Source organism: Melospiza melodia, chromosome 1, assembly GCF_035770615.1.
Source record: "Melospiza melodia melodia isolate bMelMel2 chromosome 1, bMelMel2.pri, whole genome shotgun sequence".
Lineage (NCBI taxonomy): Eukaryota > Metazoa > Chordata > Aves > Passeriformes > Passerellidae > Melospiza > Melospiza melodia.
Genome location: NC_086194.1, coordinates 30,101,108 through 30,127,144, shown reverse-complemented (window position 1 = coordinate 30,127,144; position 26,037 = coordinate 30,101,108). Strand labels below are relative to the sequence as shown.

Here is a 26,037-nt window from a genome sequence, read left to right as displayed (position 1 = left end):
CCGTGGCCTGGGCAGCGCGGCCGCGGGGCTCCGGCGGGGTCCGGCACGGCTCCCGCCCGGCGCTCTCCCCATCCCGGCCGCACCTGTCCGGTGGTTGCGCGGTCCGGGGCGGGGAGGGCAAGCGAGCGCGACGGCAGCAGCGACGGCGGGAGACAATGGAGGAGTGAAGGACGGACACATTGACACACGGGCGCCTCCGCCCGCCCAAACCACTGCCGGCACCTCCCCGGGGAGGAGAAACGAACGAGCCGCGGAGAAGTCAAAAAGGGGAGAAAAAAGAAAAGCGTAACGCATTTCTCGACTTGAAAACAAGGGATAAAAGCGGACAGGCTCCTTCTCTCTGGCAGCACCGCGCGGGAAGCTGGCGGAGGGCGAGAGGCTGGCACGCAGTGCCCCCCATCCCTGGGCAGGAATGGTTCGCCCCGCAGTCGGCCCCGGCAGGGCGGGGCTGCGGGCGGAAGGCTCCGTGAGGAGCGGGGCGGGGGCGGTGCCGCGGGCGGGGGCGCTTCGGGCGCCGTCCCGGGCTGATCCCGCCTTACCCTGCGCGGGGGTCGCGATGGCTCCCCTCAGGAAAGGCGACCTGAGCGCGGAGGAGAAGGACTTGCTGGCAGTGATCGCCACAGGTGAGCCCTCCCGGCCCACGCCGCTCGCGGCCCCAGGCCGCAGCTCCCACGGGCCCCGCTGGCCGTGCCCCGGGAGGGGTTTCGTGTGCCCGCACGTTGGGGGCGGCGGGTGCGGCGCCGTTACCGGCCGCTCGCCGCGGGCTCCCCTCGCCCCCACCGCGCTGCTCGGGTCACGGCGCTGAGGGCCGCTGCCTCCCCGGCCCGCCTGCGGGCCGTCACCCTTCTCCTTCTCCCGGGCGGGAGAGCGGCTGTTCCCGGGCGGGGAGAGCGGCGCTCCCCTCCCGGCAGGCCCGCGACACCCGGGCAGTGCAGCGGGGGGCGCGCTGCGGGGCTGGGGAAGCTCCGCTGGGCGGGTCTAACTCTGCCAGGGAAAGCTTGCTTCTTACCGGCAGGGTCTGTTGATGTTTGCCTCATTATTGGTGTTAATGTCCACTGCCAAAAAAAAAAAAAAAGAAAAAAAGTTTTCTTGGGGGTAATCCAGTCTTCTAGCGTGCTGTGAGGTTTTTCCCATGTGCTGTTGTCAGACCAGGGCGTCTCTGCAGACACGTTATTCTCACATTTTCAGCACTTGAGCTTGTTTGGGGTGTTGTGCACCTCTCATCCCTTATAATGTTCTATTTTACTATTCCTTATAGTATCTTGTCCTCTTAGAGAGAGGAGAGGAGAGGAGAGGAGAGGAGAGGGCATCAATGTCTCTCTGAAGGAAGGGTGTCAAGATGATAGAGCCTGGTGCTTCCTGGTGGTGCCAAGCAGCAGGACATGAGGCAAGGGGCAGAAACTGATGCACAGAAAATTCCACTTGAATAAGAGGAAGGATTTCTTTACTGTGTAGTTAGCCACGCACTGGAACAGATTAACCAGGGAAGTTGTGGAGTCTCCCTCACTGGAGATACTCAGAACTGTCTGGAATTCTGGCAATTCTGTGCCATGTGCTCTGGGCCTGCTTGAGCAGGGAGGTTGGAGCAGATACCAGGCTACTGTGGTCCCTTCTAACCTGACCCATTCTGTGGTTTTACCTTTCGTGTGAGTGTCACAGTTTCATTGCACTGTCACACATGTCTGTTGCCAGAGTACTTTCTGTCATTTGGGTTCCCTGGTCCAGCAACATGAATTTCATAACCCCAACTAAATAGTTACCCTCCAACTGGTATTTTGAAAATCATGAGCAACGTTCATTAGTTGTAAGCAAACTACAACCGCTTTGTGTTCCATGCATTTCTAGATGTAGTTTCCAGGCAATTTGAACCCATGAAAGTTTTACTGCAATTTTGGTGCTTCACTCTCAGTTGTATTAAAATGTTCCTTTGTGTCAGAGACACAGGCATAGGACAAGGACAATGGGCAGTGAATTTATTGTGGACCAGAACCAGTTTGATTGACTCACTTTAATAAGAGTTTCAGACCTTGGTCTTGCAGAAACCTCTGTCTAACTTAGCTGATGCTTCTGATAAGGGTGATGGGATAATTCAGGTTGGGAGAGGCCGCAGGAGTTCTCTAGGCCAACCTCCTGCTGAAAACACATCAGCTGTGAGGTCAAGTGTGATCACTCAGGGCTTTATCCTGTCAGGCCTTGAAAACTTCCAAGGAGGAATGCTGTACAATGTCTCTGGGCAATCTCTTTGCCTTACTGGGCTCATAATCAAAGTCGTTTTCCTTGTCTCCAGTCTGAAGCTTCCTTTCATTTCAGCTGCTGCCTGTTATCTCTTGTGTTCCTACCATGCCACCACTATGAGGAGCCTGGCTCCAGCTTTCACCTCTGGCCAGTTCTGGAAGTCTGACTTCCATCAATTTAGGGTCTTGTTTGAAAATCCTTCAGTGTTTTGTCATACAGAACTCTGAGTTTGTAAATGCAGCTTTGCTTTGCTTGCATTAAAATTTGCTTGGAGATCAGCCCTTGAAGACTTTCTCTTACTGATGTTTGTTCTTTGGCTGGGATATTCTTCTGAAAACTGATCCAGTTCTTCAGAAGCTTCTAACATGTTTAGAATATATGTATGTTACTGGGGGAGTAAGTTAGTTGATGGTTCCCTGACTGCCAGTCAGGAATCTTTATTAAGTGTGTGAGATGACTCAGGTAATTGTCTTTTTTTCCTGAAATCAGTGAATTAAAAGAAAAATGGTAAAAGCCCATGTAGTGTAGTTAAAACACATCAAAAAGCCTTATGAAAATAAATTATTTCTAGTATTTTCAATGGGATTTTTTAGCCAAAACTGAAGTTGCAAGAGCTGTTTTGCTGAAACATTGGTGGATGACTTCTGAAAGAGTGAAGATAAACATGAAAATAATTAAAATAAGTGTTGCAGTGCTTATTTTTATTAAGCACATCACTGCTGAAAGAGCTTTGCTGATGATTGAATCAGTAATTAGAAGTTTCTGTTAATTTGCAATATTATTCTCCAAACTCAGACTCTTGGAATGTTCTTTTATTTCTTTGTGCCTGTAGAAGCTGTGTTGGCAATATCTGAATTGTCCTCCAATGGGCTTTAAATCATGTTCTTAGACCTGTGGCTTAGCCAAAAGGATTTTGGTAGGGAATTGAAAAATAGTAGGATGGTAGAATTGAAAATCAGGTGCAGCCTGTTTTTCCTGGCACACTTTTTTTTCAGATTTCAGTCTTCTTATGCATTTGTCAATTTTTAGAAATGTCAATGATCAAGCTACCTGGGTCCTTGTCCTTTCTATCTCTATTCTCTATTAGCAAAAAAAGCAAATTCATTCCACTTTTGTGAATGTGTCAGATTGCAAATTTCAAATTGAAACAGGAAAAATGATGTGAGTAAATGATGAAGCTTGTTTCATTCAAACCAAAAAGTCTTTAAAGTGAGGTATTTTCTTTTTTTGAGAATGTAGACTGCTCTTTTAGACAAAAGAGGCCCCAGAAGAGATGAAAGCACAACATTTGTTAAAATGTTCAGTATCATGATGCTCATTTGGAGCTGTTCATGTGCTGTTAATGTGAGTGTCCCATTTTTGTGTGTGTAGGTCAGTTACTGCACAAAAAATGGATATTTACTTGTAGTTCATGCTTTCCAGCTGCTCTTTGATGTTGTGAGTTCTTGGCATTTACTTTCTAAAACATAACACTGTTCATTCCTAAGCTTCTTCACTAAGTGCAGTTAATTTATTGGTGGTTAATCCACGTCCTAAGCAGGTAACATACAAAGATTTTGATTCTAATGAGAAATGGAAATGACCATTTTCCTCCAGATTCTCAGTTTATTCTGTTTCTCATCTCCTTTTCTCTCTGTGTCTTTTTATTTGAAGGAAACACTGAGGAGGCTGGAAGGCTACTGGGAAGCAAGAATGTCCGTGTCAATTGCCTGGATGAGGTACTGCAAACCTGTGCAAGCATTATGCTGAGTTTAATAAGGAGAATGCTAGCTGTGAAGGCCTTCCTGTTGTTAAATAACATTTCTCTAACAGCAGTTGCTATAGCCCTGAAAATCAGAGTTACTCTCAAGATATTTCCAGCATGCAGCTGAGTAATGAACCTTTGAATAGTTCTTACTGTGTTTTAAAGAAAGGTTAAAGATTAATGTTACTTAAAGTACCACACTGTATTTTGTCTCAAGTTCCAGCCTGAGCTTTTTCTGTAAGGTAAGATAAATGCTGCAGCAAAACACGTGGGGGTGCTCCCTGACTTCTTGTCACCTTCACAGGCAGTGAAGTCCCTGTGCTTGTCCCTCAGTGGCAGGCACAGCGCCTGTCCAGTCCCCATCCCATGCTTGGGTCTCGTGGGCATATTTTGAGGGTGAGTAGCTCAATCAGAAATGGAACCACAGCCTTTTATACAAATGGGTGTGGTAAACATGTACCTGATTAAATCCTGAAGTGCTACCTGGAGGTGGGAATAAGGTTGTGGAGAAAGGAACCTTATGTGATGTTCATGTTTCCTCTTATTTTTCTTTTTACAATGTTTTCTTAAAGCATGCAACATTAATATGAAATGTAGCATGCAAGCAAAACTAATTCCCCATCATGCATGTTAAATCTACGTGTAATTTATCCATTTAAATGTTAATCTGTGGTTGTTTTCACAGCTTTATAATTTCATAGGTATCACTGGGAAATTCTGGGAATGTGTCTAGTTCAGCCTCTGACTTAAAGCAGCTTCAGCTGCAGGGTCAGATGAGATTGCTCTGAGTTTTGACATGTCTGGCCTTGTAAATCTCTAAGGATGGAGACTGTAAAATATTACTGGGCAACTTGTTCTACTCTCCTACTGTGATTTTGGTGAAAAAGTGTTTCACTTGTGTCTGAACCTCAGCTCAGGCTCTGTGTCTCTTGCCCTCCTACCACCATAAGTGAAGAGTTTGTCTTCTCCCTGTCAGCTCTGGCAGGCTGCTGTTGGGTCCCACAAAAGCCATTTCTTCTCCAGGCTGTGCAAGCCCCTCCTGCAGCCTCTCCTCACTGCACAAGTGCTCAGGTTCCTACTGTGTAGTGGTGGTACTGCATTGATTTTGTTGTGGTTTCTCCATGTCTTTATTGCACTGGAAGGCTCAAAATGGGACAGGGTATAGTGTAGATGTGGCCTCATAAATGCTGAATGGAGAAAAATTGCCAGTTCTTCTGCCAGGTATCTTCATGGCATGTTGTTAGCCTTTTTTTTCTCCCAACAGATCAATTTTCTGATTGTTCTTAAGTTAAATACTAAACCTGAATTTCTAATGTATGAATTTCAACAAGCTTCTGTAAAACTAGTCAAGCTTTACAGTGAACTTTAGGAACCCAAGACACAATATAAGTCTGGTTGTAAGTGTGCATTATTGTATGGACATCAAAAGGTTTTCCTTAAGTGCAGTTGCTGGTTGTGCTCAATGATGGCAGCATTGCTGCAGTATTAGTGCAACATCCAGGATTAGAGTTAAAAGGATGTGGCTTATTCAAAAAAGCATGTCTGAGTTATGCCTCAGGCTACTGTTGTAGAAGAAATAGTTAACAGTATTTACCTAAGGCTCCTATCTGACTAAATACAAATAAGGCCCATAAAACTTTATGCAATGGACTTCTTGCAGACTCTTTTTTTACTCCCAAGAATGGTGTGCAATCATGCTCATTAAAGAGGAGAGGGTTCAGGTTTCTTAAATCCATCAGCTATTTTAGTGTTACAATTTTTCTTTTATAACCCATTTGTGCTCCAATGTGTTATTCTAATATCCATACATAAGTTTGTGTGAAATCCCTGCTAAACATCAGCTCAGTCTTTTATTCATTGTTGCCACAACTGGAGACTGCTCTCAGTGCATCAGGTCTTATTTTTTTTTCTATTGCCTTAGTTGCTTATCTTGAAATTCACATTTACATTACTACTGTTACTTACTTTGTTAATGTTAAGAAGTAAGGAAGCCCTGAAGATGGAATGCTTAGGTATTAAAGTGGGAGCTCAATTCAGTAGGAGTTCATTTCCATCCTTGAGGACTTTTTTTACATGAAGAATTCACAGAATGAGCCCAGGTTGAATGTAATTCTGTCTTCCAGCTGTGGTACAGCAAGCATGCAATCACAATTTAGTAATTTTGGACTGAAGAACTCTCAGCATCAGAAGCAGGTTGTTGTATGGTGAACTTCCTAATTTAAAAAGAACCCACACATAAGCTGTTCCTTTCATTTTTAGTTTGACTGTATATTCTAATTGCTTGGATCCACTTTCTTGTAGATTAAAAGCTACTAACAATCAGCTGTCTTCTCTCTATGTACCTTTAGACAAGGACCAAGTCACATTTTAACATCTTTCAGATGCAGTGACCTTTTAAGTATCTTGCCTAAAGTTATGTTTCTGCAGCAAGTGAGCTGTAATAGTGGCTCTTTTTCAAATCCTTTCCAGTTGTTTTGGCTTCTTACTTCAAAAATGTACATAGGAGCTGAATGCAGTATTTCAGCATTGCTTCTGCTGTTGGTACATGTATTTAAAAATAAAAAAAAATTACTTTCTAAGTCTGCTTGCTTTTCCTGCCCTTTTTCCAAGACTCCCTCATACCCTTCACCTCCTGCTGTCTGCTGAGCTCTGCTGGGAGTGTCAGCACAGAGTAAGATCCCTTCACTCAGACAAGTTTCCCAGATGCCCATCTTCCAGAAGGTTGGAGATATCCAGCAGATACAGTCTGTTTTTTCTCAGCACCCTTTCTGACCAAATCAATTGTTTTGTTGTGTCTTAATCACTGTCTTTATGAAAACAAGTGCAATGGCTTTTCTGCAAAACTGGTCTTTAACAGTTTGGCAACTTTAAAACTTCAGGGACATTTAAGTTCAGGTGTCCTCAAACATTGGAACAAATAGATGGGCTGTAGAAATGGATGTAAAATAAAATCAAATATATTTAACTTAAATGCACACTTCTTAGTCATTTTTTAATGGAGTGGTTGATAATTTGGAAACTTAGTATTGAAGAAAGTGTTCAGAACTTTTCTTTGCTCTGAGAGCACAGAGCTTGTAAATAACTCTGACTTTTTGTCAGCACTTTGCTGACTTGAACTTCATCTGCAGCATGTGGCTAAAATATTTCAGATTGATATAGAAAGGCAGGCTCAAGGAAACACATGAGCTTTCCAGCTGTGGAAGTTTGCTCTGGTCATGTTGGTAGTTAAGGTTGCAAGGGAGTAGTGGAGTACTATATCCCCTGTTTTCTACAGATCAAGCCAACAGACTTGACCTGAAAAATACATCATTTTTCTCTATTTAAAATAACTGTAAGGTTGTTCATAATCTTCTTACAGAACTATCATCTGGCATTAGCAGCATTAATTTTTTCCTCTAGTTTGGTAATTGAGCTGTTCAGTTTGGTAATAGATCATTTAGAAACAGACTGCTTCTCTATGCTGCAGAACCAAACATTTCCTGGGAATTCCAGCAGCAGCCTGCTTATTCCTGGCTGAGATGTGAGTAGCTTCACTCATAGTGAGTGTGTTCAATGGAGGGGTTCTCAGGTAATCTGCCTTGCTATCCTAGTGTGAAAATCCTATGCTAGCAGAAAATGCCAGATCCTTGGCCCTTGTTGAGGAGGAAGGGGTTTGTCTTTTGATGTTTTTTACATAATACTTCAAAATACACAAACCAAAGAAAATTCCACTGCCAGTAAGAATTACCTGGTTTCAGTTCAGGTTGCTGATTGATGTAGGCTTTAACTTTTCATCACTACAGATGAACTGAAAGATCATCAGAGGAATCTAATGTGTTACATATGTGAAACCAAGAGCTGAGCGGGATGACTGTAAAGGAGAACTATAGCTGTGATCGACACTTAGTGAACAGTATTTCATATTCTAATTAGTCCATACTTAGCTACAGCTAAAATTTTTTGTGCATGTAGCTGTTGACCTCCTTCCAAATCCTGCTTTTAGGAAATTTGAGATGTGTAAGGGCAATCTTATTCAAAAGCTTGAAGGGTGAGATTTCTAGAGGCTTTCATCCAGTGAAGAATCAAGTTGTATTTCTAGACTAACAGCATTCAGTACAAGAGAGTTGATTTTTGAAGAGATACATCAACAAGTATTTCTGCCTTGTAGCACCTGTTCTTTTTGCATCATTTTTAACCATTCCCCAAATACTGTCTCAAGTAAAAGTCAAACCCAGAGTTACGTGTTTTGTTTGTAATTTTCTGACTTGAACTGTTGCCTGAACCTGAAGGGTAAAAGAAGACACTCTTCTGTGTTAATGTGGGGCTGCATTTCTCATTGGAGGAATGATTCCAATTCTCCCTGGAGAAGGGAGAGGTGGATGCTTTAATATTGCTGGCACACAGCTGTCTACAGCACGTTTTCAGCTAGGGTTTTGACAGCCCTTTCACTTTCCTTTTTTTTTTTTTTTACTTTTCCCACTCTATTTAAATAGCTGGTGCTCACATGTGCAATGCCTTAGTGTACCCCAGTAGCTGCTGAGGGACTGCTCCAGTGTCATCCAGCCTGTATGCCACATCTTGGCAAGGTTCCATGCTTGAGAAGAAGGGTGAAATGAGCATGGGAATGTTGGGAGCACTTGGATTGCACTTTTTGCTTGAGTAACACAGGTTTATGGGCTACTGCAGTGGTGGATTGTCATTGTGTTAGCCACAAAACAATACACTCATGATGTCTGTTCTTAACACATAATGAGTGTTTAAATGTTCACAGAATTGAGAGGTTTTGTGCCAAATATGCACATGTCACTGGAGTGGGAGATAGTGTGTATTTTTTGTTTGTTTGTCCCACTTCCTGTTCCCTACTTGTCCTATGTTTCTCCATTCCTCTGGTTGATGAAGGTTGAGCAGGAGTTTTGTTGGAAACTTCCTTTGTAGTTCCTAGGAGGCAGAAGGTTGCTTTTCCATTTTATTATCTTCATGAATTTGTTTTTATTCATCCTGTTCAAGCACACCTCAGCTGGATGCTGAAGAGAGATTGATCTGCTTTCTTCTTCCTTTGTGCTGGTGGTGGAGTCCAGCCCCTCCCTGGTTCTGGTACTCATCTCTCTGCCCCTCCACTGACCCCATAGTTTGTTGTTTGGGGTTTTTTCAGTCAACTGACTTCCCCCCCATGGCAGAAGTTCTTGGAATCCCATTCCTCAGTCTGCTTTTGGGCTATTTTCAGCATGAGGAACTGGGAAGGATGGTCTGTAATGGCCAGGCTGGCTGAGCCCTGTTGTGCCAGTGGGGCCTTGTTGGTTGGTGAGCTGGAGAACCAGTCAAGAGAAGTGCCAGTTAATTTTTAGAGGCACTAAAAATGCCCCTAAAATGCCTCTAAAAATGCCTCTCCAGCAAACTCTATTCCTCTTGAATGGTGAGACATACAGGAAATACTTGCAGCCCTGCAGAAGAGAAGTTACCGTGTAACATACCTACCAAAAAAAGAAAGCTGGGAAGGATTTACTTTTGTCCTGGGCAGTAAGATTAAAAAGTTTGATTTTTTTGGTCAGAAAAATGTTGCATGATAACAGCTAGAAAAAGGATCCTTCATCTGATGTTTTGTAGTGGAAAAAAAATTTGTTTCATCTGTATGCTTAATAAACCATCTGCAAGTTTTGTCTTTTATGTACGTTGTATTGACAATCCCAATGTCATCTGTGAGAAAACAGAGTGTTGCTGGACCTGTCTTTGACATTCAGGCTGAGAAAACTATTTGCAGTCAATCCAGTTTCAGTGTGGGGACATGATACAGGACACTCAGCATTTCCAGATAAATTTGTGTCTTGTCTGACCCTCTTGTTTGCTGTGAATGTGAAAAACTGATATTAATGTGACTTCTAATCCAATTTTATAGCAACCATCCACATATTTTCTGCCTGATACATTTTTTTGATTCTCACCACAGCCTGACACTTCCAAAATTAAATCAAAGGATTTTAAAAAACAGTTTTCTGGGAGGAGAGGATAAAACAATCCCAGTTCTTTACTTTGTCATATAATCTTCAGATCTTAATTGAAACAACTGGCTTTCAAGATATAACCAAACTAAAAAGTCATTGTTTTTTAAAGATCTTTCTCCCATCAAAAACTGTGCTGTGTTTGTATTGCCTTACTGCAGTACCTTTCTGTGCTGCTAAGGGAGGCAAATCCCTACTGTGACTCCAGGCTGGGATTGGCCTGTAAAGTTGCTTTTGATGTAACATTATGTAACGTAATATAATAAAATACATTTTATAGTAGGACAGAAAGTATTTATTCAACATTTGAGACACCCCAAATGAAATCTAGGAAAAGCAGTCTGTTTCATATTCATGAAGGGATCTCTTTAGTTATTTTGGATGTTCAATGTCATTTTATATTGCAGTTTACCAAAATTTGTGGGTTACTAAAATATAATGCATCAAGTAAGTACTTTGTGTTATTTTCAGTTAGGATGGAGAGTAATGAAACTGTAATACCTTAAAATTATTATACTTTTAACTTTTCCAACTTCCCTCACCTTTAGAAATTTTTTGAAAATTATACTGGTAAATTAAACTTACTTGGGTTTCACTCAGTTGTAAATTGAAACAAGAAATACATTAAGGTTCAAACTGACAATTACAGTATTTCAGAGCATCACATTACCATGCATTTACAGAGATGCAGTAATGTTGTACATGAGTGTGCTCAAGCCCACAGCCTTGACTGGCAAATAAAGGAACAGAACACCATTTTGATTTTCTTGAGGGACAGACTAAAGCGCTCTCCTGACATGCAGTGCTGGAGTGTGTTCTTGGACAGCTGAAGTGTCTTGGCTGATAACATGAATTCTGACCTGATGTTAAGTGAAAACAAACAGCATATTGGAAAAAGCATACTATATTCTGAAAATGGAGTATCATGCAGTTTTATCAACCAGCAGCATGTTTCTCCCTGCCCTGGAAGAGAGATAGAGAGAGAGCCTGCACTAACAGTTCACCCTAGTTCTGAAAATTTCCCCAGGGGTTTGCCCAGCTTTACCTTTATAATCCCACCTCAGTCACAGAATCACAGAAGTTCAAGACTGGAAGAGACCTATAAGATCATCAAGTCCAGCCGATGTTCAACTAGATCATGGCAGCAAGTGCCACATCCAGTCTTTTTTTGAATTCTTCAAGGGATGATGACTCCACCACCTCACTGGGTAAATGATTCCAGTATCTGACCACTCTTTCTGTGAAGTATTTCCTTCTTACTTCTAACTTACATCTAGCTTGACGCAGCTTGAGACTGTGTCCTCTTGTTCTATCTGTTGTCGCCCGGAGAAAGAGGCCGACCCCCAGCTCACCACAGGCACCCTTCAGGAAGTTGTAGAGAGTGATGAGGTCACCCCTGAGTCTCCTTTTCTCCAGGCTGAACAACCCCAGCTCCCTCAGTCGTTCTTCATATGGCTTGTGCTCCAAGCCCCTCACCAGCCTCGTTGCTCTCCTTTGGACACTCTCAAGCATCTCAATGTCCCTCCTAAAGTGAGGGGCCCAGAACTGGATGCAATACTCCAGGTGAGGCCTCACCAGTGCCGAGTACAGGGGAAGAATGACCTCCCTGTTCCTGCTGGCCACACCATTCCTGATACTGGCCAGGATGGCATTGGCCCTCTTGGCTACCTGGGCACACTGCTGGCTCATATTCAATCGACTGTCAACCAGCACCCCCAGGTCCCTTTCCACCTGGGCACTATCCAGCCATTCCGTCCCCAGATCCCCAGTCCTCCTGTGCTGAAGTGAACATTTCTGTACTGGGGCAGTTGAGCAAACCAGCCGGGTTTGTCCAAGTCTGACAAGAGCTGTGTGTCCTTATGAGGGCTGTCAGAGCTCCGGGTGATCATGGACACAGTGCCAGGATGGCAAAACTATCAGTAATCATGACTAAAAATTAACAAGATGGGTTTCAGAGACTGAAAGTCTTTGTAATGTTTAAAACAACAAGAGCCTATTTCTAATTTTCTTGCTGCTTATCATATAAGCCACAGCAGGGGAGAAAAGAGTAACATAGGAAGCTGAGAAATTTTCTAAACCAAGCTTTTCCAACTGGCAGAAACATTAGCTGTCTTCAACACTAATGTCTTTCATGAAAGGACAATGATAAATTGACTGTAAATGGTTTTCATTTGTTAAACCATGCTCTGTTTTCAGATCTATAGCACAGCATAATAAGAAAACTGACATGGAAATCTGCTGCATGTTAGTAACCATATTTTTTCATGAAGATTTTGTGAGGGTTTTTGGTAAATAAAATACTACGTGAGGCTTTGGTAGTTATATTGAATACGTATGGCCAAGTAAAAATGATCAGTGGTATGAAGATCAAGAGATGTAACATTCTTTTTTGTATGCTATTTGCTTCTCCTTCCTTTTGCCAGCATGGCATGACCCCTCTGATGCATGCAGCCTACAAAGGGAAGGTGGACATGTGCAGGTTGCTGTTGAGACACGGAGCTGATGTAAACTGCAATGAACATGAGCACGGATACACTGCCTTGATGTTTGCTGGACTTTCAGGTAACTTCTTACTACATTCAGATCACTGATTTTTATGACATTAATGGGTACAATTTGCCATCAGTTAGTAATTTAAAAGTGTTGACATGCTTTTATTTTTCAGGTTTGCTGTTATTTATATGAACCATGCAGCTACATTACGTTCAATAAAACCCTGTGGGCAGTGCAACAGGAGAGCCTCTGTTCAGACACATATGAAAATTTATTTTGTTCAGCATTTTGAGGCATGCAGTCTTCTTGTCCTGTACCTACTTTGTCCTGTTTGTTTGAGATCTCAGCATTCACTTTCCTGGGACAGTTTTCTTACTTAGAAAAGAAAACTGTGCAGTCTTCTTACTTAGACTGTGTTACACTGAAAATGATGCTGCACCAGTAGCTTTTGGTAATATATAAGACTTCTCAATCCAGTATTTTTCAAATTTTGTCTTTCTCCTACATTATTTTTTCAACTGTTGTGTGGGCTTTAAAAAATGTATTTAGTAAATTTTAAAACCACACTTTCCCAAAATAATTTTCACTCTCCTCTTACATTATTATTTTTTTCTTGGGCATGTTTATAGCTGTATATATCTTCTCCTGTCTCAAGTGGTGGTTTGCAGTTTTCCTCTTGCTATTCTTTTCCCCTGATGGCTGGTAAAGTAATTTCCTTGAGTGAGAAAATGACACTACATTAAAACATTGTTCCTTTTGGAGAATATATTTGATTTGGGAATATTAGGTTATTTTAAGTAATTTCTTTACTAGGCCACTTATGTCTTACCAAAAATTAAATTCTAGGGGAGTCAGGGTTCTTAGCAGGTAGAGTTTAAACTGCCTTCATTCATCATAACTATTAAAAAGGCTTATGTGTGTGCATGAACCTTAACTAGATCATCAGATTGTTTTTCAGCTACCACGTTGGTAAAAAGATTTGTGAAATTCCAGTGTTCTGTGGTATTGAGCAATATCACAGCTGCAGCAGATAGATGAGGACAAACTCTTAGAGGCTGTTAAATGACTGCAATTTTATAGAAAATGCTGTATTTTTACCATTTTCTCACAGCTGAGCTTTTAGCCTGTCATCCTGGGTGTGAAAGCTTCTAAGTGTTGACTTTAGAGTCTGTTATTTGTGAGCTCAAAAGGTACATGAGCACTACTGACGCAGTGACTTTGTTTTTAAACATTCATTTTCATCCACCATCCCCTTTTTGTATTCACTTTTCTGTACTTAGCATCTGCACAAAAATGGATAAAGTAAGAATACCTTTGAAAGCAGAACCAGCAGGAGTGGTGACAAGTGTCCTTTTTTAGTCTCTGAAGGGCACCAATTAAGTCATCTAATCTTCCCATCAAATTTTAGCTCCATTTTCCTTGGTATTTAGCCCAGTCTGAACACCCAGTTCCCACTGGAGAAAGGAACAATCTGTTCTGTTCTCTGTGTTCCTGCTACATCATAGTCCTGAATGTGTTTTTCTTCTTAGAATAGCAAATGTAGTTGAACTGTTAAACTAGATTAGTAGAATTTCCTTCTATACTGCTGTCCTGAGGGACCAACCTCTAGTGTAGCTACATGAGTAGCACTCCCATAAGCTCCACAGGAAGCTGAATGTGCATTACAGAGAGCAGAGTTGCACTTGCTGGAACTCTAAATAAGCACATGCCTTTCTCTTAATTCGTGCTTAAAATAGTGACATTAAGAGCATTCATTTTCCTCAGTGTTGTTCCTGGTCTTCAAGAAATTTAGTACATCTTTTTCTGAAGCATAGAGAATTACAGGTTCTGATTTGTCCTTGCTCATTCCCTATATCTTTCCTGCAAATTCAGGAAACAAAGAAATCACCTGGATGATGTTAGAGGCTGGAGCAGAAACTGATGTTGTCAACTCTGTGGGAAGGACAGCTGCTCAGATGGCTGCTTTTGTGGGTAAGATGAAAATTATTATCATTTTCTGAACTCCTAAAGAAGTGAAGTGTTAGAGTCTGATGCTTTTTCTTGGAGAAACATCATTTAATGACTTATTCTGAACTGACATGTTGTTGATCTTTATTTTCCACATCTCATCCTGTAAGTCAATTTGTGTCCTATTCCCATGTTTGATTTCCTGAAAACACAGATGATCTTACCTGTGAGAACAGATGCTACACAAGTGTGTACGTTTTTGTAATGCCACTGCTTTGGAAATAGTAAGAGGAAGCTGGTTGCACTGGAGGGATCCAGAGTGCAGCACCAAGTGCTCACTGGAGCTTCTCTTGTGGGAAAGGATGACTGTAGTGCCAGGAGTTAGGAGCTCAGCTGAGCTTTGCAGCTGTGTGCTGGCAGCATGCCACCCCCTGCCCTTCTCCCTGGCTTCTGGGAGAGGGACAAAGTCTTGGAACCTCTTCTGAGGCACTCACTACTTACTGACCTGGACTTCACTGGAGTAAGAGAGAGATTTATCATTCCAGCATGTGAAGTAATCCCTGGCAAAACATGCAATAGGCTTTTTTGCTGTTGATTTTTTCTCTTTTTTTTTTGCTCTTTTTTTGTTTGTTTTTTAAGCCCTTTTCAATTTTTTTACCCTCCTTGACCATACTAGGTTTCTGGCTTAATGTCCCACTTCGTCTCTAGCAGGGAGAATTGATAAAATATTATGAGGTTAAGTGGAGTCATTTTCAATGGCCCAGCTATTCCAAAAATGAGGACCTGTATTTCCTTTCAAACACAACCTTCTCATGGTATTTGAATGCCTGAGAATTCCCTTTCAAGTGCTTTTGGTGGTCTGAATTCAAGGCTACCTTGCCATTTAGATTTACTTCCTTGAATAGTGATTTAGTGCTGTTTCACTTTCCATTATCTTATTCTGCTCTTTAAAGAAGAAAAGGCTGACATTGCTCACTTGAAGTTCAAGCAGCCAAACCTTAACTATTCATTTAAGTATCAGAGAAATCTATTCCTATTAATTCTCCTTTGGATTTGGAGAGTCTTTGCCATGTGATGCTGTATGAAGTGAATGGGGAATATTATCTCCAACAGAATTTTTAAGAATTCTTGTAAAAATCTCATCACATCACCAAGGTAGCATAAATATTTTCAGGCATACTGAGATACACTACTCTGTAAAGGTCTGAACATTGGAATCTATTCCTGTTCCTTTTTTATTCTTTGTCCAATCAACATTAATTCATCTGCCTGTGTGTGGGAAATGAGGATACTTCTTCCCCTGTCATTTGTCTTACACTGTGCTCTATTAGCTCAGAACTGTCTCTTCTAAAACAGTGGAGGATTTTATAGGTTGGAATTTGATTGGCTGTGTCTTCTGGTGATTATAGGATTAGTGCCAAGACAAATCAATCAATTTAAAGAATGTGGTCCTGAACTAGAAAAGATAAGTTTTACTTTCCCTTTAGTCAAGTAATCCATTGTATTGTCAGATGTAGAAAACAAGAAGAGGGTGTAACTTTTCTTATCTTGTTACTTTCATTACAGTCCTTTTATTTTTTGTAAACTTTAAACCTGTTCTGTTCTTACAACTTCTCCCACCTTAGGTTAATACAGTAATACCTGCTTGCAGATCTGAAAGCTTACGAATCTCAATGCAAATGTCATTAATTTCAAAAGTACAAAGTGGAAAAATCTTATCTTGAAAAATTATAGCACCAGTATGAGACTACTAGCATAGTATAATCTGGGGAGAAGTGACTATTCTCCTAGTTGTGGCTTACCAGGGAAAAAATGCAGGAAGCAGACAGGATATTCAAAATTAATTTTCATGGGGCCTTTCCCTGCTGGGAGTCACTAAGTTAATAACACTTACTGAAGGTTAGAGCTACACACAAGAGAATGACAAGAGTTGCCTCTTTGCAGTGCAAAATATATCATGGAGAGCTCCTTTGCATGTGGGTAATTCTCACTTGTATTGCTTATATTACATTTGGGTTTAGGTGGTTTTGGTTTTCTTTTTCTTGTTATTATTTCACTGGTGATTTTTTTTCTTGTGTGCCTTTAGGTCAACATGACTGTGTGACTGTCATCAACAACTTCTTTCCACGTGAAAGGCTGGACTACTACACTAAACCACAAGGCTTAGACAAAGAACCAAAACTGCCAGTAAAATTAGCTGGGCCTCTGCATAAAATTATTACTACTTCCAACATGCATCCTGTTAAGGTGGAGTAATATGCAAATTGTATGTATTTGTTGGTGTGGGAGCAGTTTATTTGTGTCAGAAAGCCTCCTGCTCTTCTGCAAGTTCAGCTGAGATCAAAAGTATTATCTGCTAATTCAGCTACTTCTGAAAATGAGAAATAAACAGGCTCAATGTTCAGATGTGATTAAAAAATTATTTCAGTGTTTGTATACACCAGAATCTTGAACTAACACCTTTGATTGGAGAGATTCTTACTTCTTATATCAGTAACCATAAATAGCTGTCTTTTTTGGCTTTATTATTCAGCCCCACTTGAAGTGGAAACATACAACAATTTCCAATCTTAACAAAATTTCATTGTTCTCTCAGTGCTTTTCTCAGCATGTATCTTCCTACCTACATCACTGGTTTGCCACAGTAACATCTACCACTGCTGCTGTTTCTGAAAGTATGTGCAGGAGAATGTTTATTTTACTTCCCAGGACATTGCTGACAATAATGTCTTTTATGGTTTGCTCTCCAGTGTAGTTCAGAGAAATGAATACACCTAAATTCAAAAGCAAATTCCTTGGGCTTGCCAGTCAAAGTCCAGCATTTGTTAACAGTTTCCAGCCAGGTGTCTACAATACACAGAGACAGTAGTGCACCAGTGGCAGCTACTTGAGTGACTAGAGCACACAGTTTCCTCTTAGACTGTTTTATCCAGTGCTTTACTAGGCTACAGGAAGTACTCTACAATTATGTGAGGTTGATGTGTTCTGTGCAACTGCTTACATCATACAAGTCCTTAAACCATACAAGACTGTAGTGTTCAAAAGGAAAGAGATTTTAGGATAGTGTATGTAGTTTCTGTAACTTTCTTTAGAAGTAGTTTTGATTCTTCAGGTTCTTATTCTAAAAGAAATAAAACAAACTTGCTATTTTTAATACTTGTTTTAGTTGTAAATGTTTTCTTGTATGGGAACTGTGATTACAATATGTTGAATAAAAATGGTTAATAATGACTGGGAAAAGAGAGGGAAGACTGCATAAGAAGGAAGTAGAAGAATATTAGAAATTCCACTGAAATTTAGCTACAATGAGCTATATAAGCTTTAATACCAATGCACAAGTCTTAACTGGATTACATTTTCTTCAATCTTCTAGATCGTGTTGCTGGTGAAAGAGAACCCTCTGTTGGCTGAAGTAGAAGCACTGCAGAAATGTTACAGGGTTCTGGATCTCATTTGTGAGAAATGCATGAAGCAGAAAGACATGAATGAAGTTCTTGCTATGAAAATGCACTATATCAGTTGCATCTTCCAGAAATGTATCACATTTTTAAAAGAGCGAGAGGATAAACTAGATGGGTTTATCAAAAGGTGAGTATTTCTACAGAGAGGTCTCAAAGCACATGTATGCCCTGGAAAAAGACAACTGAAGGAATAGATTGGATTGGTTTGGATAAAGGCTATGGCAAATAACTTGTTAAGTAATCCCAGCTGCATTTAGTTCAGGGTGGCACTGTCTGCCTTTTTTCTGTGTCTGAAGTGACACTGTCCTTTCCTGGGTAGAAAGGAAACATTTCTGGAATTTCAGTTCTGCTTTAACTGGTTAGAACTTGGCATTTACATATGCACCATGAAGCAGCAGACAGCAATGTGTGATTGAAAAAAAGGGGAGTGATAGGCTTGAAAAAAGAACAACTCAGTGTCCAGTATGGTTCATCTGGGAACATTTCTTGTGCCATTTTGCTCTCCAGCAGTCATGCAGGTTGAGATTTTTTTTTCCAAAACATCTAAAGAAGTGAGAATTGTAAATCCCACAGACCCTGGATGAAACTTATCCTCTTAAATAACTTAGATAGATCTTCAGAATCTACTGAGTTACAAACCAGCTGCCTGATCGTACATATCAAAGCGACCTGACTTCTTCTTAGAAGGACAACATTCCCCATACACCACTGTGGATTTTTACTGAAATCCTCTGTGAGACTGAAAATAAACTATGAAGTCAGCTTTCACATATTGAAATCAAATAGTTTATCAGTGATCCATACAAAAAAACAGTAGCCAAAGCGGCGTAAGGATTATAACATGTTATTATAATGAAGTGGAATTTGCGTTTGAAGGTACTGTTCATTTATCAGTGTTTATTATGACAATGATAATTTTTAAACAGCACAAAGCATTTTGATATTTTAATCAGATATAGATAGTAGATAGTATACTTATAGATTATTATTTTTCTCTGTGGCTTATTTGGTAAGTCCTGCTTTCAGAGCATTTATATATTGTGTATTTAATAATGACTGTGCATTAGAATAAAAACACTTCCATTTGCATTTTAACATATGAACTTGACATATAAAGTTGCCAAATTATTATGAATTCTTCTCTATAATCTGAAAGGGGACAGAGTATAGCATGCTGTATGTATTTGTTCTTGAATATTTACCATGTGATTTCTGATTTTACATGCATTTTTAAAAATTTAGCCTCTTGAAAGGGAGAGATAAAGATGGTTTCCCTGTGTATCAAGAGAAGCTAATTCGAGAAAGTATCCGGAAGTTTCCTTACTGTGAAGCCACGTTGCTCCAGCAGCTTGTGAGAAGTATTGCTCCTGTTGAAATAGTAAGTAGTTTGAGTAGGGACCTTTTCCTGTCAAGAAAATCCTTTCTCAGTGACTTGCATAGTAAATCCAGATTGAGACATCTTTCTGTCCTCAGCTTTTGCAACATATTACAACCCTGCAACCCTTAAGCAAAGGGTTTGATGTCCCTAAACTCTCTGTATTTGGATTTCACTTTTTATATTGCAGGAAAATGGTCTAAATTACTTCAATTAGTATGCTTTTCATGTACCCATAACAAATGCATAAACATCTCTGCTTTTAAAGAAAACTGATGCAATTTTATCTTGTCTCTGAGCTTTCTTTTCCTCCTCTGGTATGTCTGTTCAGTTTTTCTATGCCAGTTCACTTATTGAAATGGTAGATTCAGATAAAAAATGCAACTTAATTTGCACTCTGTTTTCACAATGTCTAAATTCAGTTTAAGATTGAATAATTTCCTAGATTTAATGCATTCATTTGTTTTATTGTACACAAGAAGTTGGTAATATATGATGGTAGAAACGCTCAGTGGGGCTCCTTTTGTCACAGAGAGGGAGAGCAAAGATGATGCAATGTGCAGCATAATTTATATCTCAATTAGGCAATCAAAATTACAAGTTAAAAATCTAACCTCAGTTGCCCTCTTAGGTCTTTGCTAGCACACACTTCATTTTAGGACTCTTTATTGCTTCATAATAAATTTTACACAAGAGTGGCTGTTCTTTTTTAAGCATGTTCCCTCTGGTCTCTGAGAGCGAGATGTTGTACGCACAAACACTGGGGAATTGGAACAATCTTGTGACGTGTTTGGATTATTCAGAGCCAATTAAAAATAGCCTCCATTTTAAGTGGCTCCAGGTCTGCTAAAATGTCTTGAGGCTTAGCGCAATCTCTACTGTTTGCCTAAGCCAGGAAGATAAACACAGTGTGAAAACATAAGCCATTGTGATGCATTACAACTTGCTTTAGAGTAAACATTTTCTTTCCTGTTACTTTTTTCTTGGGAGAGCCTGCAGTCTTTCATGCCTTTAAAGCAATGATGGTTTATTCCATTTGATTTCTGTCCATTATGCAGAGCTGCAAAGAAGGACATACTATAATTTCTATTTATGTGTAAGCCTTTCACCTTTGTCATTGCACAATTACTTGGATTCAGTCTGGGCGTCTCAGTGTTGTCATAGTAGTTATGACTGTGCATATTCCGTGGTAGTCTGACAGTTGAAGGAATTACTTAGAGCCAGAACAACTTGGCACTGTTCCTCAAATATTTACATCATTGCCCAAAAGAATAGTTTTAATGTATGGTTACTTAAACCTTACTGCTTGCATTGCATGAGAAGGATGCTGCAAATAACATCTAAATAGTAATACGCAAATAATTGAAAGTTTCAAGTTCTGACCATTTGGTCTGTAGCACCTGTGTGCACTGAGCACAACAGTGACAAATGAAACATTTATTTTGTGTGCCAGCACAGAGACTGAGCTGCAAAAATCTGCTGCATAGGATCTACAGATGTAAAGAATGTGGAGTTTATGAATGACTTACAGAGGAAATACTAGAGAAGCTCAGGGCTTACATTAACTTCACATACAGAAGTTTATCTAAAGACAAATATTAAGTTGTGCATGTTAGTTGAAGATCTCTGATTTGGTTTTATGATTTTTACTGCTGCAGCAGCTTCAGTGAGACCGACGCTTGTGTTGATCGTTTCTGGTCTTCCCTTGCACGTCCCTCTCTGCACCAGTGCTGCCTTTTAATCTCATTTCCACTCTTGTCTTTCAGGGCTCTGACCCCACAGCTTTTTCTGTGCTTACACAAGCGATTACTGGCCAAGTGGGTTTTGTGGATGCTGAATTCTGTACAACCTGTGGGGGAAAGGGAGCAGACAAAAGATGCTCAGTTTGTAAAATGGTAAGAATAAAAAAAAATAGTTGCACTGAGGTGCTGAGGATTTTGAATGCTTCTCTATTCATTGTGTGTGTAGGCTTAGGAAGAATGACATGCATGCCTGCACTGAAGACGTTCAGGCCGTCTACTTCTGGGAAAGATGCCTGAAATTCACAATTAGGAAGGAGTACTTGGATTTCCAAGTGTGAACACTTAAGAATGAAGAAGAAGCAAAAATTCTCTATGTTTAGAGTTAATAAAAAACTGCTCTTTATAGATTCTTATATAGGTTCGAGCCGCTCCATATAACCTTAAAAATTGCTTAAAAATAACATTAAGTACTGTACATAGACATTTAACTTGCTGCACTAAGAAATGCGAAGAAATTCTTTTCATACGTGAAAATTAATTGGTAACTCTGGTAACTTTTAGGTGATGTACTGTGACCAGAACTGCCAGAAAATACACTGGTTTACCCACAAAAAGGTCTGCAAGACCCTGAAGGAAATTCATGAGAAACAAGAACTAGAAGCTGCCAAAGAGAAAAGGAAACAAGAAAAGAAGCAAAAGAAAGGTTAGGATCTGTTGTTCCCTTGCTGAAACTAATGCTGTGTTAACTGCATCACAAAGAGCAATTTAACAGGTCTTAAAACTGTAACAGCTGAGGTTGGGAGAAAAATCTTTGATGAAACATAACAGCAAAGCTGGGTTTGTTGGGATTCTGGCCTTGAAATTTACAAATGCTGTATACTTTCCAAATGTAGTTTTTAATGATGCAGTTACACAGATTTCTACAATGGAAGCCTTTTGATTCACACTGCACTGTTTCAAAATCAAGATCTTTAATGAAGCTAGTGCAGAACTTTAATGCTGCTCTATGTTTTGTTGGAGGTGTTAAGACAAGTTGGATAATAAGCAAGCAGCCTGCTCCTTCCAGTTGCAAAGGTTAACATAGATGTTAAATCTCCCATAATACTTCTCTTCATAATCACAGTATCAAGTTAATTGTGTTGTGTGCTTCGAGTGTGAGGAAAGCAAGCAGTAGTCTTTAAACTGCTCATGGTGGTTTTCTCCCTTTGAGAAACAAGTAATTAAAACATAATAACCTAATAAACACTGTATCGCCCCTTCCCATGTTTCTCCAAGTGAAATAATAGGAAAGTAGGGGATGAAATCACTTTTTCTCTTTTACAACTTACTGGATTTCCATTCCTTTGTTTTAAGGATTGTAGAAGTGCACTGCACAAATCATGTTGCCTTACAATGGTAATGTTCACTTCAGCTGTACTCAAAATAGCAGGATATAAATCAGTAATGAATCAGTAATAATTAAAGTTTTCAACAGTTTCCTCAGTTGATCCTGTTATGAGAGCTGCTGTTGCATGAGATCAGGATGACTGTGGAAATTGGAGACAAGGATATTAGAAATCCCTGGATATATTGCATACCAGTACATCAAAACATAATGGGCTGTGAGCAGTGATGCCTCACGGGCTGTCCTTTTCAGAGGGAGGGGCAGGATCTTGGTGGATGGCTCTTCTCCCTTCCTGCCTAAAAAGGGAAGCTAACATTTTGTGTTATGTTTCTCCTCCTCCATTATCTACATGTTAATCTTCATTAATTGATTCAAGTAGACAGCCAGCACATTACAGACCTTATCCAATTATGCACTGTTAGTAAGACACTGAAGTCATCTGAGCTTCAGGTCACCTTGTGAATGGTGGTGTATCAGAGCATTTCATATCAACAGCAGTTTTATTTCAGAAAGTTAGTAATACCCCCTACAAATCCTGTACATCAGGAAACTAATAATCAAAAAACAAACAAATTCAACAGCTGCCACTACAAGCAAACCCCATGAGTTTAAGTGTTTCTGCTGTACAGGGGCGAGTGTCAAGAAAGTGCCCGTTTCAGCCTGTGCTGAAGGCTCTGAGCTCACTGCCACGTAAGACTTTGGCAGGGCTGTGGCTAGCTGGCTGTGACTGTTCTTGGCTGGCTATCAATCACAGCTCTGAACAATAAACCAAGATATAACTACTTCTCCCAATTAGGCTTTCCCCTCCTTCTTTTCAGAAGTCCTAGCATGCAAGCCCTACTTAGTCGAATCAGGTGAAAAAAGTTATTTAACACTTATTTTTTTTTCAGAAAACATTGCTTGAAGAGTAAAGGTGCAATAGCTTATTCTGTTCCATGCAGTCATGTTATGAATTTTAGGATGACTCATTTCAACCAAAGTTCAATGTTTTTAAGCACATAATTTCTTCAGTCTGTTTTATGCAGAAATGCTTCCTATATAGTTGTGTCCATGTCTTTTTGATTTAAAACAAACCCCACCTGTACTCAGTGTTTAACTGCCTTGCAGCCATTCTTTGAGAAGCTGGTGATAAGTATAGCGTCAATAAAGCATGTTTGAATTGAAAGTTAAAAGAATATAGTATCTTACTTTGCTCCTCTCTATAGCATCATGCTGGGTGCCAAAATATTGGAATATGATTCCAATATTAGCAGGTAGTTTGTGCCTGGCCCTGTCTGACCCTTGCTGCGGGACCAAAGGTGGCAACTGTGGTGTTTCACCTCAGAGACACTTTTGGCTGGCTGGATGTTGCAGCTGGGTGCTGAAACAAGTCCAGGCTTGTAGAAACTCAGTTCACCTCAGGTGGAAAGGCTTCAGGCTAGGGTGAGGAGGAAAAGGAGACGGATTCTGTTGGAGAGTTTATATCCAGAGTTTATTCCATGGTCACAGACACCTGAATCTTGGTAACAGCTCCAACAGAATCCCAATGACATGGACCTGGCTGAATTTAAGCCCAGGGACAAGGGGAGGGGAAGGGACAGGTGAGCACCAACCAGGTGGGAGGAGGAGGGTCTCAGGGACAAGGGACACCGAGACAGGCCAATGACCCCAGGCCTGAAGAGCATCCTTTGAACTTGACCAACCACACGAGGCCTTGCTGGAATGTTAAGCCTGATTGACAGAACTCACTCAGCAAGGGGGCGAGGGAGAAGGGAGAGAGGTATTGCCACACCTGGGAAGGGACTGGGAAGTAAAACAGGAAATTGCAACACACTGCAACACTCTATAATAAAAAAAAGGTAGTCTGGTAAAAATGGAAGATAAATTAATGAGAGCTTTGTATAGGGTTAGTTCCAGAGTAACCTTATAGCAACTTAAGTAAAGCTTTAGTGTTTTGGGTTTTTTCAATTAAGATTTTCTAATTAAATCACTTCTGTAATTGATGCAAAGTATCCTAGTGTTATTGTTTCTCAACAATAAAAATGTTTGCTTTTAAAGGAGTTCAGTGTTTATTAATTATGTGATTTCTCTTTTGTTCAGATGAAATGCAACAAGTAGAGGGTAGTTCTACAAGTGAACAACAGTCAGATCCTGGTCCAGATCCTACAAAAAACGAGGATCCAAATCATCCTACTGATGGAACAGAAGAACCTGAACTTACCAAAGAGATGGAGGCACTAGCCCTGCAACCCGAAAGTCCACTGGAGAGTGAAACTGCCTTAGATGACATTGATCTTCAAAAAATTCAAGATTCTGAGGAGTAAGAAGAGGGTAGGAAGGGACTGAGAGTTCTCAAGGGTACTAAAGAATTTTTAATGCTGACCATGTCTGAGTTCTTGGAGCATGGCTTATGCAAGACTTCTTTTAAAATACAGAATGTCTCTGTTCATCAAGAGATAGAATACTGGCTACTTTATCTCTAAATACTCCAGGTTTTGTTGTAAATTGTCAAGATAGGTATTTATTATCTGCTAAAAATTAGTGGCATAGATCCATCTGTATGTATACCAACATAAGCCCAGTGAAACTCTTGAGTTTCTGTGGTTAATGAGCCACATAGTGAAAAATGAACAGCATTTGATTTGGATTATTCATGTTTTCCAAACTTGAAACTTGCTTTAATTGTAATTTAATTTTTTTTTTCTGCAAGTGCATAGACCTGTAGATAAAAGCACTGGAGGGCCAACTATTAAATTGCTTTTTTTTTCAGCACTTTATGAAGCTTTATCTGAAGGAATTCAGTAGCAATTAAGTTTCTGAAGATACTCATCTGAACTCCCAGTTTTTCATGACATTACTGTAAATATTTTTGACTAGTCAGAGCACAAAAATAATGTCTATTTTGTGGCAATTGTAGTAAATGAAACTGCTGTTCCAGGTGTCTCAAGCTGATGGTGAAATGTGTATTTCACTATTGGTTTGGTTAGAAATATTCCAAAGTTTAATGAAGGGAAGACCAGAATGACTCAAAATATTTTGACTGGCAAGAATAATGCATTCTTAATTTTTCAGATAAAGATGCCTTAGAGCACAGTGGGATGTTGCTTGTGAATTATTTCATAAACAAAAAATGCTAAGTATTTTTCATGCTGAACTGGTCACAGTGAATTAGATAAGAAAATTCATGTGTCCATTGAAACAACTGGGATTTCACTTTGGCTTTCAGATCTAGAAAATAGCTCCCCTCAACTTCGTTTTTCACTCAGATTTATTTCTGTGTCTCATGAAATCAATGGGCATGCCACAACTGAAAATATCACTTGCTGCATATGGATGGCAAAATTGGAGGCTTATTGTCAGCTGAATCAGTGGTGTTTTAAAAATAGCAGTATTCTTCTAATTAGAGGAGTAAGGACCATCCTCAAAACAGAGAAAACACTCTTAATTTTTTTTACTATTTAATATGTTGAAAGTTTTTGTTTAATATTCTGAAAACTGTAAGAATGAGGATACATAAATCCACCTGTGCAGGGAATGTACTTGTGTTTTAATTTCAAGGATTAGTAGATTGTGATGAATAAAGGGAATTTTTTTAAAAGAAAGGGGCTATGTGGCAATTATGTTTCCTGTGTCTGTAACATGGTGACATTCTCCTGTGACATGCAGGGGACTCCTGTAGCTTGAGTATACAAATTTAACTTC

General features: G+C 40.1%; 2 protein-coding genes across 2 annotated transcripts in view; one reads left to right on the top strand and one right to left on the bottom strand.

The window, feature by feature from the left end:
• Nucleotides 1-214, bottom strand: part of BZW2 (basic leucine zipper and W2 domains 2) — a 55,264-nt gene extending 55,050 nt beyond the window's left edge. The window contains exon 1 of the mRNA XM_063152487.1: nt 84-214. The gene's annotated coding sequence lies outside the window, so the exon portion shown is untranslated. The remainder of the gene's footprint in view (nt 1-83) is intronic.
• Nucleotides 215-412: 198 nt separating this feature from the next.
• Nucleotides 413-25,937, top strand: ANKMY2 (ankyrin repeat and MYND domain containing 2). The gene is made up of 10 exons (XM_063152460.1): nt 413-623; nt 3,889-3,953; nt 12,378-12,516; nt 14,320-14,418; nt 16,481-16,641; nt 17,768-17,982; nt 19,098-19,233; nt 20,997-21,125; nt 21,534-21,675; nt 24,436-25,937. Exons 1-10 carry the CDS (start codon nt 413-415, stop codon nt 24,657-24,659), a joined length of 1,521 nt encoding a protein of 506 aa, XP_063008530.1. The 3' UTR covers nt 24,660-25,937.
• The last annotated feature ends 100 nt before the right edge of the window (nt 25,938-26,037 follow it).

What these genes read in the sequence shown, in the direction of transcription:
- ANKMY2 (XM_063152460.1), top strand. Translation starts at nt 413, where the DNA reads ATGGTTCGCCCCGCAGTCGGCCCCGGCAGGGCGGGGCTGCGGGCGGAA. An exon ending in GATGTTTGCTGGACTTTCAG is followed by an intron (nt 12,517 to 14,319) that starts GTAACTTCTTAC and finishes CTGCAAATTCAG; the next exon opens with GAAACAAAGAAATCACCTGG. An exon ending in GTATTGCTCCTGTTGAAATA is followed by an intron (nt 19,234 to 20,996) that starts GTAAGTAGTTTG and finishes CTTGTCTTTCAG; the next exon opens with GGCTCTGACCCCACAGCTTT.